General features: G+C 44.8%; 1 protein-coding gene across 2 annotated transcripts in view; it reads left to right on the top strand.

Moving 5' to 3' along the window:
- Nucleotides 1–10,327, top strand: part of LOC121579311 (roundabout homolog 1) — a 51,609-nt gene extending 41,282 nt beyond the window's left edge. For both annotated transcript variants that reach the window (XM_041893795.1, XM_041893796.1), the window contains exons 13-20: nt 1,106–1,221; nt 1,738–2,067; nt 2,171–2,272; nt 2,592–2,739; nt 3,868–4,098; nt 5,837–6,198; nt 8,671–8,913; nt 9,509–10,327. In XM_041893795.1, coding sequence (XP_041749729.1) covers nt 1,106–1,221; nt 1,738–2,067; nt 2,171–2,272; nt 2,592–2,739; nt 3,868–4,098; nt 5,837–6,198; nt 8,671–8,913; nt 9,509–9,597 — 1,621 coding nt within the window. In that variant the 3' untranslated portion in view covers nt 9,598–10,327. The remainder of the gene's footprint in view (nt 1–1,105; nt 1,222–1,737; nt 2,068–2,170; nt 2,273–2,591; nt 2,740–3,867; nt 4,099–5,836; nt 6,199–8,670; nt 8,914–9,508) is intronic.
- Nucleotides 10,328–14,995: the final 4,668 nt, after the last annotated feature.

Genomic DNA, 14,995 nt, shown 5'->3' on the forward strand with positions numbered 1-14,995 from the left:
TCGTCAGCCTGGTCCGGCCCGTCCCTGCTCCCCGCACCAAGCCTGTGGTGCGCGTCGTCAGCCCGGTCCGGCCTGTTCCTGCTCCCCGCACCAAGCCAGTGGTGCGCTTCGTCAGCCCGGTCCGGCCCGTCCCTGCTCCCCGCACCAAGCCTGTGGTGCGCGTCGTCAGCCCGGTCCGGCCTGTTCCTGCTCCCCGCACCAAGCCAGTGGTGCGCTTCGTCAGCCCGGTTCGGCCCGTCCCTGCTCCCCGCACCAAGCCAATGTTGCGCGTCATCAGCCTGGTCTGGCCCGTCCCTGCTCCCCGCACCAAGCCTGTGGTGCGCGTCGTCAGTCCGGCACAGCCCGTGCCTGTTCCACCGGTGCCTGGTCCGGCACCGGTCAGCTGCTCCACTCCGGAGCTAGAGCAATCCGCTCCACCAGTGTTCAGTCCAGCTCCGGCCAGCAGGGCCAGACCGGACCAGGGGCGCTTTGGGGGGTTTGTGGGAGGGTGGGGGTCAAGCCCGGAGCCGGAACCGCCTCCGGGGAGGAATGCCCACCCGGCCCTACCCTGTTCGGTTTATGTTTGGCGCGGTCGCAGTCCACGCCTTTGGGGGGGGGTACTGTCACGCCCTGGCTCTGGGACTCTGTTATGTTGAGCCAGGGTGTGTTGTTTCTTTGTGTTTTGTGTGCTAGGGTGATATTCTAGTGCTTGTGTTTCTATGTTGGCCGGGGTGGTTCTCAATCAGAGGCAACGTGAATCAGCTGTTGCTTGTTGTCTCTGATTGGGAACCATACTTAGGCAGCCGTTTGGGCATTGTCATGTGTGGGATCTTGTTCCGTATGGTTTGTGTTGTAACCAAGGACTTCACGTTTCGTATCGTTTGTTGTTTTGTTCGTGTGGTGTTCTCTAAATAATAAAGTATGTTCACATTCCACGCTGCGCATTGGTCCACTTCTCAAGACGATCGTGACAACTACTTTTTGTTTTGTAATAAATAAATGTATAATATGATCGGATCCACTGTATGTGCCTCCTAGTTTTGCCATTTTAACCATACCCAATACATGGGATTGACTGACTGACTGACTGACTGACTGACTGACTGATTGACCTGTGTCTCTGCAGAATGGCGGCCCCAGACTCACCGTGGATCTCGGGTGCGTGGAGACCGGCCCAGAGTGGCGAGACGTACCAGGGCACATGGGCTCAGAGCCAGGAGAACCTAGGCTTCAGGAAGACCAGTGAGTTCTGCTTTACAGCTTGTCTAGAATCAGTTAATCCTACCACAGTTCTTAATATAAGCGTTATTAGTTGGATATAAAAGACTGGCCCTGGACCAGTTGATAATGCAACTCAGTACTCAGTTAGTTTGCCCTGTGTGCTAAAAGTGTAAGCTTTTAACATAGATTTTTAGGTCTGAGGCTATTCATCTGCTACCTCTGCTATTCATTATGGAAGCTCAGTTAACCACCTCTGCTATGTAAACAATACACTTGATCCATTCTGCCTCAGAATTTCTCCAATCTTAGATCGATAATTTGTTTGACAACTCAAAAATACAATTCCAGCCACACAAGTGTATGCACAGCATTTAAAATCCACACAAGTGGAAGCAAGCTTTTTAAAATCCACACAAGTAGAAGCAAGCTTTTTTAAATCCACACAAGTTGAAGCAAGCTTTTTAAAATCCACACAAGTGGAAGCACAGCATTTAAGATAATTGAGGATAACAGATAGTGGTCCTCTTCTTATTCCAGCGTTGCCAATCACAGCCAAGAAGGACCCCGGCTCCCTGGACTCGGCTGTCCCTATCGTGCCCGACAGCTGCGGTATCTACGGGACGTTCTACGTGGACCTTACGGGCAACGGCCTCAAGACATTCAACAGCCCCACCCGATGCCCCAAGAGGCCCCACTGCCACACCTCCTCCTCCTCACACTCTTCCCAGTACAGCGCAGAGACGGTGCGCATCTCCCATCCTGCCACCACTGTCAAGACCACGCTGGTCACGGATGGCCAGGCCCTGCCCCCAGCCCAGCCCAAGATGGGCGTGCTCAAGGAATCATGGGAGAAGAATTACAAACGAGGTGATAGTCAATGTGGCCTTCTTACATGGTTTTGATGTATTTGCTATTGGTGAACATCGATCTGTAGTTACTGTTCAGTCACAGACTTTGTCCCCTCCCCCAGAGCTCCATGCGGTGAACAGCGCCCCCTTGGTGTCGTCGAGGAGCCAGGCGCTGGCTGTGAGGGGAGTGCCTTACAAACAGAGGCTCAGCCACCTCCCACCAGGTATTGTACTGTCATCTTACACCACTCATACCCTAAAGGCTTTTAATGCTCATGGACAATTAGAACCAGTGTTTTCACTGTCCCCCAGGGTATGTACGATTTTGTTCTATTCCAGCACTAGCACACCTGATTAAACTAATCAAGGGCTTGGAAATTAGCTGCTTTTCTTAAATCAGGTGTGTTAGTGCGGGGCTAGAACAAGTATGTGCAACGCTGATTGTTCCCTCAGGTATGGATGGTACAGAACCACTGCCCTTGACAGTTATTGTTGTTGTTGTTGTTGTGTTGACCTTGGTGCCTGTGTGTATTCTTCCTCCAGGTGGGCGCTCAGAGTGCATCAAACCCCTGGCGTCACCCGGCATCCTGCACTACTCAGCCTCACTGCACCTGGTGGACATGCTGCCCACCCCGCCCCCACTGCCCATGGACGACACCACAGACACACACAGCCTCACCTCAGAGGAAGGGTACGGAACACACACACACATGCATGTACACACAAACATAACCACAGACACACACACCCACACAGACACCCACAGACATACACATAGACATTGGCAAGACTCCCCAATCCCACTCCCCCTCTCTCCGTGCCACTGTTCAAGACGTCCTGACCCATTCTCAAGACCAAGGATACTTATGATGACTAACACTTACCACACATGACACATGAGAGAATACTCATCAAACTGAGCTCAATAAATTTACCATCTGTTACATCTTTCATTGGCTGTAGCATTATATTAATAACTCCCCTGTAGTGTGTTGATGATTGGTGCTCTCAGAGACATACTTCTGAACAATAACCAAGGATCAAAGGGTTCTTCATCATTTCTCCTTATGGACCTTGTATTTAGCCCCTTGAATCAATAAGACCAGTCATCTACAGTACATCTGAACACATGAGCATCTATGAGCCATGTGTTTCTCACACTCTGCCACAGGGCTCCCTTGTTTACTTCCTGTTGACCTCTTCCTGACACCAATCTATCACAGCTTCTCCCATTCCCCACTCTCTAATGAGCCACTGCGCTCTGCTTCCCTCCATTTCCTCTGCCATTATAGTAAAACCGTATGGCCTGAAGTGGTTTCCTGTCTCCCGCTGGGGGAAATGATTGTACTTCCTCCTTTCTCTTAGCCCCGATGACAGGGCCTTGACAAGGCTCTTAGAACGGCAACCAAGACGCACCAATCAAATGCCAATTTACATGACCATGAATGACATGTAACCACAGTGTTAACAAAGAAAACTGCTCAATTCAAGTTATAGTACGACTATATTCTCTTGCAAGGAATAGCACTATTATCACGAAATAAATGGGAATTTCTTGTAACTACAGTACATTTAGGCAACTAAGCACCAAGTGTGACTACCTGTGTGATTTTCTCCTACACTAGAGTCTCATTTTTGGCTTATACCTAATATAAATAATATACTAATATTTTGGCTTAAAGGCCCACTCTGTGATTTAGCCATTTTGTCATTAATGTATGATACACACGTTGATTCTTGAAGAATATAACTTATAAATGTCTCATGAATTTAGTCTGAAGTATTGGAAATTACCGTCTGACCCTTTCTTCACACCTAGGTCCTGCAGGTCCATTAAGCTGACAGTGGATGCCGGGTCTCTCCAGTTTGTGTGTGCTGCGTCCGGTCTCCGCGGCCCCCCATCCAACACCAACACCATGGGCTGCCCCTCCTACAGCCACCTGTCCACTGCCTCCTACTGCCTGTCATTGGACGAGGAGCAGGACGTGACGATGACCTCACAGGAAGTCACCCAGCACCTGGAGCTCAGCCCCAAAGTCGAGAGGCGCAGGTAGGTTTGCCGTGGAAACCTAGGGGTGGCAACCATCGGAGAGTGAGAGGGTTACTGTCAGAGTCATTGATTGAGGGGCTATGCTTTGACGCTATCTATTCTACTACATCAATTGATAAGGGCTTTTAAAGACAACCAAAATTATTGTCAGTAATATTCAATATAAACTCAACAAAAAAAGAAACGTCCTCTCACTGTCAACTGCGTTTATTTTCAGCAAACTTAACATGTGTAAATATTTGTATGAACATAACAAGATTCAACAACTGAGACATAAACTGAACAAGTTCCACAGACATGTGACTAACAGAAATGGAATAATGTGTCCCTGAACAAAGGGGGGGTCAAAATCAAAAGTAACAGTCAGTATCTGGTGTGGCCACCAGCTGCATTAAGTACTGCAGTGCATCTCCTCCTCATGGACAGCACCAGATTTGCCAGTTCTTGCTGTGAGATTCCCGGACATTTCTGGGGGGAATGGCCCTAGCCCTCACCCTCCGATCCAACAGGTCCGAGACATGCTCAATGGGATTGAGATCCAGGCTCTTCGCTGGCCATGGCAGAACACTGACATTCCTGTCTTGCAGGAAATCACACACAGAGCGAGCAGTATGGCTGGTGGCATTGTCATGCTGGAGGGTCATGTCAGGATGAGCCTGCAGGAAGGGTACCACATGAGGGAGGAGGATGTCTTCCCTGTAATGCACAGCATTGAGATTGCCTGCAATGACAATAAGCTCAGTCCGATGATGCTGTGACACACCGCCCCAGACCATGACGGACCCTCCACCTCCAAATCGATCCCGCTCCAGAGTACAGGCCTCGGTGTAACGCTCATTCCTTCGACGATAAATGCGAATCCGACCATCACCCATGGTGAGAGAAAACCGCGACTCGTCAGTGAAGAGCATGTTTTGCCAGTCCTGTCTGGTCCAGCGACGGTGGGTTTGTGCCCATAGGCATCGTTGTTGCCGGTGATGTCTGGTGAGGACCTGCCTTACAACAGGCCTACAAGCCCTCAGTCCAGCCTCTCTCAGCCTATTGCAGACAGTCTGAGCACTGATGGAGGGATTGTGCATTCCTGGTGTAACTCGGGCAGATGTTGTTGCCATCCTGTACCTGTCCCGCAGGTGTGATGTTTGGATGTACCGATCCTGTGCAGGTGTTGTTACACGTGATCTGCCACTGCGAGGACGATCAGCTGTCCGTCTCCCTGTAGAGCTGTCTTAGGCGTCTCACAGTACGGACATTGCAATTTATTGCCCTGGCCACATCTGCAGTCCTCCTGCCTCCTTGCAGCATACCTAAGGCACGTTCACGCAGATGAGCAGGGACCCTGGGCATCTTTCTTTTGGTGTTTTTCAGAGTCAGTAGAAAGGCCTCTTTAGTGCCTTAATTGCCTACCGTCTGTAAGCTGTTAGTGTCTTAACGACCTTTCCACAGGTGCATGTTCATTAATTGTTTATGGTTCATTGAACAAGCATGGGAAACAGTGTTTAAACCCTTTACAATGAAGATCTGTGAAGTTATTTGAAATTGTACCAATTATCTTTGAAAGACAGGGTCCTGAAAAAGGGACGTTTCTTTTTTTGCTGAGTTTATATATAGTCTCTTTATTAGTAAAATAGTGTTCGATATTACAATAATGTTTGTGTTGTTTTAGTACAGAATTGCTTTACAGGGTATCAGTAGTTTTTATTTCATTCACCTCTTACCTTACCTCACTTCCTGTTTCCAGCACAATACTGGAGAATCCTCCTTCCTCCTCCCTATCCCGCCCCTTCTCCCCCACTCCCACCTTGGGCTACATCTGTGGGCCCCTCCCCTCCAACCAACTGGAGGACGGGATGACTGATGACCATGAGTCCCACCCAATGGGCTCCCGACGGTCCCGGCTCCAGAGCACACCCTTGTCGCTCTGCAGCGAATGGGAGGGCTCGCTGTGGAATGGCTGGGGATCTGTGTCAGAGGGCAACATGGCTAGCAGCACCCGCACCAGCCTCATCAGCTCGTCGGACGGCTCATTTATGAACGATGCCAATTTTGCCCGCGTGCTGGCCACCATGGCCGCAGAGTCCATGAGTGGAGCCTCTTTCTCAGGCAAGACTACTGGAGAAAAGTTATTCACACATTAATTATAGGTCATTCTTTAGCCAATCATACTTTAACAGCTTACTTGCGATTGAGATGTGTCTTGTCACCAACTACCACTAGGTGGTGCACTCTTACCATACAATCCTAAAATGGTGCCTTGGAGTCTGATTTACAACATATTCCTCTTTTACCTCTAGCCTCTATGTGGTCATCAAATACTTGTGTAAGAAGATTTTTTGGTGGACATCTCAGGCTACATCAGGGTTATGTTTATTAATGAATTGAACATTGTCTATAGTATTTAACAACGACTTTACAACTCATAAATGGAATTGTAGTTTATTCCCTCGAGTAGCTGGTAGTGAAATGGAATTGACCACACGATCGGGTGTCACCAGTTTTCCTTTGTGTAGCTTATCGGCATGCTCTGTATCCACTGGGGATGTAGCCTAGACTAGAGTTAAGCAGTGGTCTTGTATTCAGGGAGGACTACATGTGGGAAATGTCAGTGGTTGTGTGGCCACTGAGACTGACCTATGGGACAGATAGATGTGATTGAGGTGAGAGTGTATCTCACAGACACACACAGTGGAGAGTGTGTGTGTGTGTTGTGTGTGTGTGTTGTGTGCAATTACTCAAGTGTGTGTGTGTCTGTGCGTGTGTGTGTGTGTTAGGTATTTGGTGCACTCAGGATTCAGGGGTGGCAACGGGCGATTACTTAGGACCTCTCAGCAAATTGAAGGTGCTAGCGAGCAATCGTTCTCAGACTGTCATTTAATCAATCACTCTGTCCTTTCTCCAAATCTGCAGACGGCCGATTCAACTTTATTCCATTTGCCCAATTGTTATTTTTATTACAGGAGTGTTGCCACGGTGAAACAGAGTCCTGATTGTGCATTTTACAAATAGGATTGCTTAAGTGTGTGTGTGTGTGTGTGTGTGTGTGTGTGTGTGTGTGTGTGTGTGTGTGTGTGTGTGTGTGTGTGTGTGTGAGAGAGGAGAGTGATCAATCAAAGTAGTTGATCATCAATTAGGATTTTGGTCCCTGTCAATGGCTTCACCATGTTGCCAAATGGGCTATTAACAAGTAGACAATTAGACAATGGATTCATAGCTTGTGTCCCAAATGGCACCATATATATAGTGTACTACTTTTGACCAGGGCCCATAAGGTCATTTTCCAGGCCAAGGGGACAATTCCAATGAAAAAGTTGGGAAATGCATCATACATCAGGTTTTTACTGTTGATATAGGACAAAGAGGCAATCTCTGGCACTGTTAAAATATCACCTTTCTGTTATCGTATCTCTTTTATCATGATGTCAGTTGTCATATCATATCTCTCTGTATCATGGTATCAGTTGGCATATCTCTCTGTATCCTGGTATCAGTTGTCATACCATATCTCTCTTTATCCTGGTATCAGTTGTCATATCTATGTATCATGGTATCAGTTGTCATATCTCTCTGTATCATGGTATCAGTTGTCATATCTCTCTTTATCATGTTATCAGTTGTCATATCTCTTTGTATCAGTTATCATAGCTCTCTCTATCCTGGTATCAGTTGTCATACCATATCTTTCTTTATCCTGGTATCAGTTGTCATCTCTCTCTTTATCATGGTATCAGTTGTCATATCTATGTATCATGGTATCAGTTGTCATATCTCTGTATCATGGTATCAGTTGTCATATATCTCTGTATCATGGTATCAGTTGTCTTATCTCTCTGTATCATGGTATCAGTTGTCATATCTCTGTATCATGGTATCAGTTGTCATATATCTCTGTATCAGTTGTCATATCTCCCTGTATCATCATGGTATCAGTTTTCATATCTCTGTATCATGGTATCAGTTGGCATATCTCTCTGTATCATTGTATCAGTTGTCATATCTCTCTTTATCATGGTATCAGTTGTCATATCTCTCTGTATCAACGTATCAGTTGTCATATCGCTCTGTATAATGGTATTAGTTGTCATATCTCTCTTTATCATGGTATCAGTTGTCATATCTCTCTGTATCAAAGTATCTGTTGTCATATCGCTCTGTATAATGGTATTAGTTGTCATATCTCTCTTTATCATGTTATCAGTTGTCATATCTCTTTGTATCAGTTTTCACATCTCTCTGTATCATGGTATCAGTTGTCATATCTCTTTGTATCAGTTGTCATATCTCTTTGTATCAGTTGTCATATCTCTCTGTATCATGGTATCAGTTGTCATATCTCTTTGTATCAGTTGTCATATCGCTCTGTATCATGGTATCAGTTGTCATATCTCTCTTTATCATGTTATCAGTTGTCATATCTCTTTTTATCAGTTGTCATATCTCTCTATCATGGTATCATATATGTCTTTGTATTATGGTATCATGTATCTCTCCACATGGTGTCTGCTGTTGTGTCATGGTATCATGCATCTGTGTGTGTGTGTGTGTGTTAACTAACTCTAGTTTTGTTCTCCTCTCCAGACTTCTCTCCCCCAGCATCGCCCCTCAGTGCCCTGTTCCCTCCGGCTCGAGGGGAAGGAGGGGAGTGTTTCGGTGAGCTGGATCCCATGCCTGTCTGGGACTGGAGTACAGCCTGGGTGGAGGAGATGGAGGCGCAGTATCGCGCCCAGTACCCCTCCCAGGCCGATGCACCCCCCGCCTGCGACACCTGGGAGCATCGTCGTGATGACCGTCACTGTGAGGACCGCCGAGCCACCGGAGGGGGTAGGGTTTGAGGACGAGGGGGGTCAAGGACGACCTCACAGCGATGATTGGTTGGCTTGATGATGATGAGTTGTTATTCAAATCCATTTCAATGCCAAGACATGCATTTAATTTACTCATGATTTGTTAAGTACTCATCGAAAAGCAGGAGATAAACAATGTAATTGTAAGTTTCATGCATGAATTAGAAAGTGCCATTTGTTTTCCTGTGAGTGCTTTACAACAAGTCATGAGTAGAAGATGTAATTGGGAATTAAATGAAGTTGACCATTCAACCTCTCCCATCCAGACCACTATTGGTTACCTGAACTAGGTTTCCCAGAATACCTCAGGGCAGTCTCTCCCATGAAAATAGAGTTCCTAGAATGGGCATCTTCTATTTCTATGGATCCTCCTCCATTTTGTGTTCTCCATGTGTCCTAACCTGGGATGGTCTTCCCAAGAGTTTAACCACAGACCCAAAAACAACATAAAAAAAGTTTCAGTCACATTTTCTCAACTCGTGTCATACCAGGTCGTTCCAGAATAAATATTTGGAGTGTTATGCTTTTAGTGGCACTATTACTGTAATGCAGTGCGTTTTTTCTTCTTCCAGAATCTTCCAAGGGCTATGATCCTGCTATCCTGGTTAAAACAGACACAACTGAACGCACAATGGTGAGCGCAGCATTCAGTCTGGTTTAACCAGGCTATGATCCTGCCATATTATAGCGTATTGAAAATGACAGGAGAGAATTTGTACAGAACATTCACTGATCATTCATTTGCAATAGAATGTAAATATATGCGACAGATTTTATTTAATGAACCATGAACACTGTGACGTTCCAACCCATTTTCTGCCTCTTTTCTTTTCATCGTCCTTTGTTCACAGAAGACGGTCTAAAGTTTTATCATGTTTATTATTATTATTAAATGTGATTTTGTCTCTATTGATTTTATAATGAGAGCTAAACATTTAAGTTGTTACACTAGAATTTGGAAGACGTAGTTATGTTCTGTTTCAGATTTTGTTAAATTTCTCTTCCCTTTGACTTAAAACTAAACATTGAGGGCTGAATCATGACTTCAGATGTGTGTGCGTCACTCAACAGTTTTTTCTCGCAATTCTCCCTTTGACATTAATACATGACTCGCGCAAACGTCTCAGTCACACACTCATCTGTCTGAATTTAGGATTTGGCCCTATGTACTTGCTGAAATGTGTATAAGTAGAATATTTTTCTCATGCTGTGAAGGTCTTCCTTTTGTAAGAATAGGTTCAGTAGGACTGGACTAATGTGTCTTACTGGAGAGGAGGAATAATTATTCCTTTTATATAAATGTTTATGAATTACTTAATAATAATATTTGAAGCTTAACTAACTCAGTGTCTTCTACTGTGGCCTTATTGATAATAAAAACATAAGTCTCAGTCTTCTTAGTCATTAATGTTCATTAATGTTTATTCCAGGAAGTCTTTCTCAAGTAGCAGTGGATATTAGTGTACTGTACCTGTGTTTCATCCTTGCCTTGTTAAATTTGCCCGTTGTTTGGTAAGACAACCACAAGTTGGCTTAAGCAAAAACAGACCCGCAACCAAGATAAATTGATTATATTTTGAGACTATCAATCGCATTCTGTGGATCAGGATGATCTCCTGCAAATGTTTTGATACCAACTGGTATCCAACTCAAATTACATCCAGTTCAATCCTAATGTGACACTAAACCTTTAAATCAAATGTAATATTCAGTGGCACTTATGTAATATTCAGTGGCACTTACAAAGATTCTGTCCTTGTAATGTAGGGGATGAACAATCATCTAAAATTCTTCTTAAAACGAAAGGAAAAGATCATCTTTGATGATGTGTAGCATTTTGGACCCTCTGGTCTCAGATTATTGCTGATCGCTCTGTATTGCCTCTCCTCCCTTTTGGTCAACTGTGCGTGTGCATGTGCGTGCGTGTGTGTGTGTGTCCTTGCCAAATAAGCTATTGACAAAAGACTGAGTTTGCTGCTTTAGTCTGTATTGAGTTGTTACATAGTGTTAATCCCCATTCGCCACTACCACAAACAAACAGAAATTACATTACACAACAGTGTCCTCATCTTGCCTCGTATGTGTAGGCTACACATCCAGAGGGATTATCCCTCATATCACAGTGCTCACTACCCCACGGCCATATACTCAGCATGAAAAGCGACCAGTCCCCAATACACCCACACACACAAACGTATGCACACAACCGTGTCACACACACACAAGCATGCAAACACACTTAATTCATGCACATTTGAACACACACACACATACTTCCTCCCCCTACATCACCCTACACACAAACACATGGTACAAGAGGGATCTGTACCACTTGGTTAAGCCTGTGCCAAAATGGCAGCTTTTTATAGCCTGTCGGTAATCTATTGGCCCGGACAGAGAACACAGAAACTGGGCCCCAATGTCTGCCGCCAAGTAGACCTGGGTTCAAATACAATTTGCAATCTTTCAAATACTGTGACAAATGTGCGAGTTTTATACTTTTTGGAGTATTCTTTTGTTTCCATTTCGCCATGCTGGCTCAATCAAACACAGCGGCAGTATTTGAAATGATTTTAAATAGTATTTCAACCCAGGTCTGCTTTGATGCTTGTTTTGTACTTTTTTTCTCACGTTCTTCCTGTTTTTATTTACATATCAATTTTTATGTCATAGCTGCCATTTCACCAGAGGGATTATGAATTTTGGTAGGAAAATAATATTATGCTATCTGTGTTTGGTCACTGCTTTGTCTAGGGAGTAGAACTTTCTTTGAATGAGAGAGAAGTAATCCAATGCTTCCTCGTTAATTTGGACTGGGATGTCCAGTTAGATTTGACTGGATCGTTGGACAATAATATTCAGTGGCTCTGCTTGTACAGAACTTATGGCAAGCCATTTTCTTACATTCCACCTCTGGGCAGGCAATGCTGCATATTAACTGAATATAATTTCTGTGTGAGTTTTTGTGGGATGCCTTGTTTTCAAAGCATGCCGTCAACCATCTGGGCAGAGGTAAAATTGCAATTAAAAGTTGTACACTGAACAGTGACAAATGTATTTACAGTTGCATGTTAAAGTGACAATTATTTCATAACTGGAAATCAATGTGGCACACATGGGCAATCCATATCCACTCTGCCATGTCTGTCAATACGATGTAACCAGCTTACCTCCATCACACACACTTCCACATACATGTACAGACACACACACTCAGTGCTGTGTGGTGGTGTCATATTGGGGGTGTTTGGTTGGCCGGGTTGGTGGTGTTTCCTGTGCATTGTGTGATCAGAGTCTATAGTGGATTGGTCAGACCCCATGAGAGCCTGGCTTCTGTTGGCCCTCTGTGACCCAGATCTGGTCTGGACCAGATTAAACAGAAGGGTCCCTCCATCTTCCTCTCTTCTCCTTTTCTCTTCTCTTCTCCTTTCCTCTTCTTTTGTCTTCTCTTCTCCTCTTCTCTTCTTTCCTCTTCTTTTCTCTTCTCTTCAAACATACTAACTCAACCAACTCATTTTGCATACAGAACGTCTGCCCAAAAGTCAAAAGCATCCATCTCTTCTCTGCCGCGCAATTAACATGGAAATTGGAATGTGACATTTTGGACGGGACAGGGGTTTTAATGACCCACCCCATTCCCAACTCCTCCTCATCCCTCCATCGCTCTCTCTCTTTCTCTAGTGGGCGTTTCTGGCTTGACACTGGCCTAATGAATGAGCTGGATGATTAATGGCAATAGGGGAGAAATGGAACAGGGGGGATTTGGGGGTTGAAGGTGGGAAAGGGGCCTTCCAGGATGCCCATGAAGGTGGGAGATAAGCGGTTTGAGGTCTAAGGGCGAGTCCTAAAGGCTCTTCCCTGTCTACAGTGTGTTGAGAGGGCCTGTGAGCTAGTCTCTCAGCGATACTGTCAGTATATTTTGTCCTTGAGTGGATTCAGTGTTTAGGTGTACATGAACATCGCTAGCTAGTAAGGTAGAAGTACTTTATATCAGTCGTACATCATTGTTTTGTGTTGTCTCTGTCGAGTTGAGCTATAATAGGTATAGGAGTTGGTCTGAATAAGTTAATTCGGAGACTTGTGTGTCTCCTGTCTTTGTCTGGGTTTCTTGTGACCTGACTTGCATAGTAGTGCATCCTGATTAACTACACATGGAGCAGTCCCATCCCCACTCCCGTTTGAATTACTCTTTGATCCAGCTAGGCTCAAAATACTAATTTCAGCAACATGCCTTGTTGTTCCAGGGCACAACAGTAGGCTACAGTACAGTACAAAGACAACCCATCATGCCCTTTTTCAGTTCACTGCTGGGGCACAATGAGAGCGCTCCTAGGACACTCTATGGTGTGTTTGTGTGTGTACAGGGCACCTCAGTGTTGTGTGTGATGTCTCAGGTGGGCAGAGGAGAGAGTGTGTGTTATTTATCGCTCTCAAAGCTCTGAGTTAAGGCCCTTGGCACACTGGCAATTTCATACTTCTACGTGCAGAGCCAACCAGGTGGAATGCACTGTGAATAGTCAGAGGCTTCAGGAAGAAAATAAAGAAAACATGACTTCAGCTAAGCTTTTACATAGAGAGAAGGGGGGGGTTAAAGGACAGTTCACCACCAAACCAAAAGTATGTCATACGTTTTCGTAGTTTAGCTGAGTGTAAATTCTACATAATCTGTTGTGTAGATCCAGCTTTATGCAGTGGGAGACATCGTCAGGTCTTCAATCCAAATGTATAGGAAGATTTGGCACTGTCTAATTTAGTTTTATTAGATAGTCGTACACAGTAAACATACAGTTGAAGTCGGAAGTTTACATACACTTTGTTTGGAGTCATTAAAACTCGTTTTTCAACCACTCCACAAATTTCTTATTAACAAACTATAGTTTTGGCAAGTCGGTTAGGACATCTACTTTGTGCATGACACAAGTAATTTTTCCAACAATTGTTTACAGACAGATTATTTCACTTATAATTCACTGTATCACAATTCCAATGGGTCAGAAGTTTACATACACTAAGTTGACTGTGCCTTTAAACAGCTTGGAAAATTCCAGAAAATGATGTCATGGCTTTAGAAGCTTCTGATAGGCTAATTGACATAATTTGAGTCAATTGGAGGTGTACCTGTGGATGTATTTCAAGGCTTACCTTCAAACTCAGTGTCTCTTTGCTTGACATCATGGGAAAATCAAAAGAAATCAGTCAAGACCTCAGAAAAAACATTGTAGACCTCCACATGTCTGGTTCATCCTTGGGAGCAATTTCCAAATGCCTGAAGGTACCATGTTCATCTGTACAAACAATAGTGCGCAAGTATAAACACCATGGGACCATGCAGCCGTCATACCGCTCAGGAAGGAGACGCGTTCTGTCTCCTAGAGATGAACGTACTTTGGTGCGAAAAGTTTGGTGCAAATCAATCCCAGAACAACGGCAAAGGACCTTGTGAAGATGCTGGAGGAATCAGGTACAAAATTATCTATATCCACAGTAAAACAAGTCCTATATCGACATAACCTGAAAGGCCGCTCAGCAAGGAAGAAGCCACTGCTCCAAAACCGCCATAAACCAGCCAGACTACGGTTTGCAACTGCACATGGGGAAAAAGATCGTACTTTTTGGAGAAATGTCCTCTGGTCTAATGAAACAAAAATAGAACTGTTTGGTCATAATGACCATCGTTTGGAGGAAAAAGGGGGTTGCTTGCAAGCCGAAGAACACCATCCCAACCGTGTTGCACGGGGGTGGCAGCATCATGCTGTTGGGGTGCTTTGCTGCAGGAGGGACTGGTGCACTTCACAAAATAGATGGCATCATGAGGAAGGAAAATTTGGTGGATATATTGAAGCAAAATCTCAAGACATCAGTCAGGAAGTTAAAGCTTGGTCGCAAATGGGTCTTCCAAATGGACGATGACCCCAAGCATACTTCCAAAGTTGTGGCAAAATGGCATAAGGACAACAAAGTCAAGGTATTGGAGTGGCCATCACAAAGCCCTGACCTCAATCCTATAGAACATTTGTGGGCAGAACTGAAAAATTCACCCAAATTATTGTGGAAGGCTC

Source organism: Coregonus clupeaformis, chromosome 13, assembly GCF_020615455.1.
Source record: "Coregonus clupeaformis isolate EN_2021a chromosome 13, ASM2061545v1, whole genome shotgun sequence".
Taxonomy (NCBI): Eukaryota; Metazoa; Chordata; class Actinopteri; order Salmoniformes; family Salmonidae; genus Coregonus; species Coregonus clupeaformis.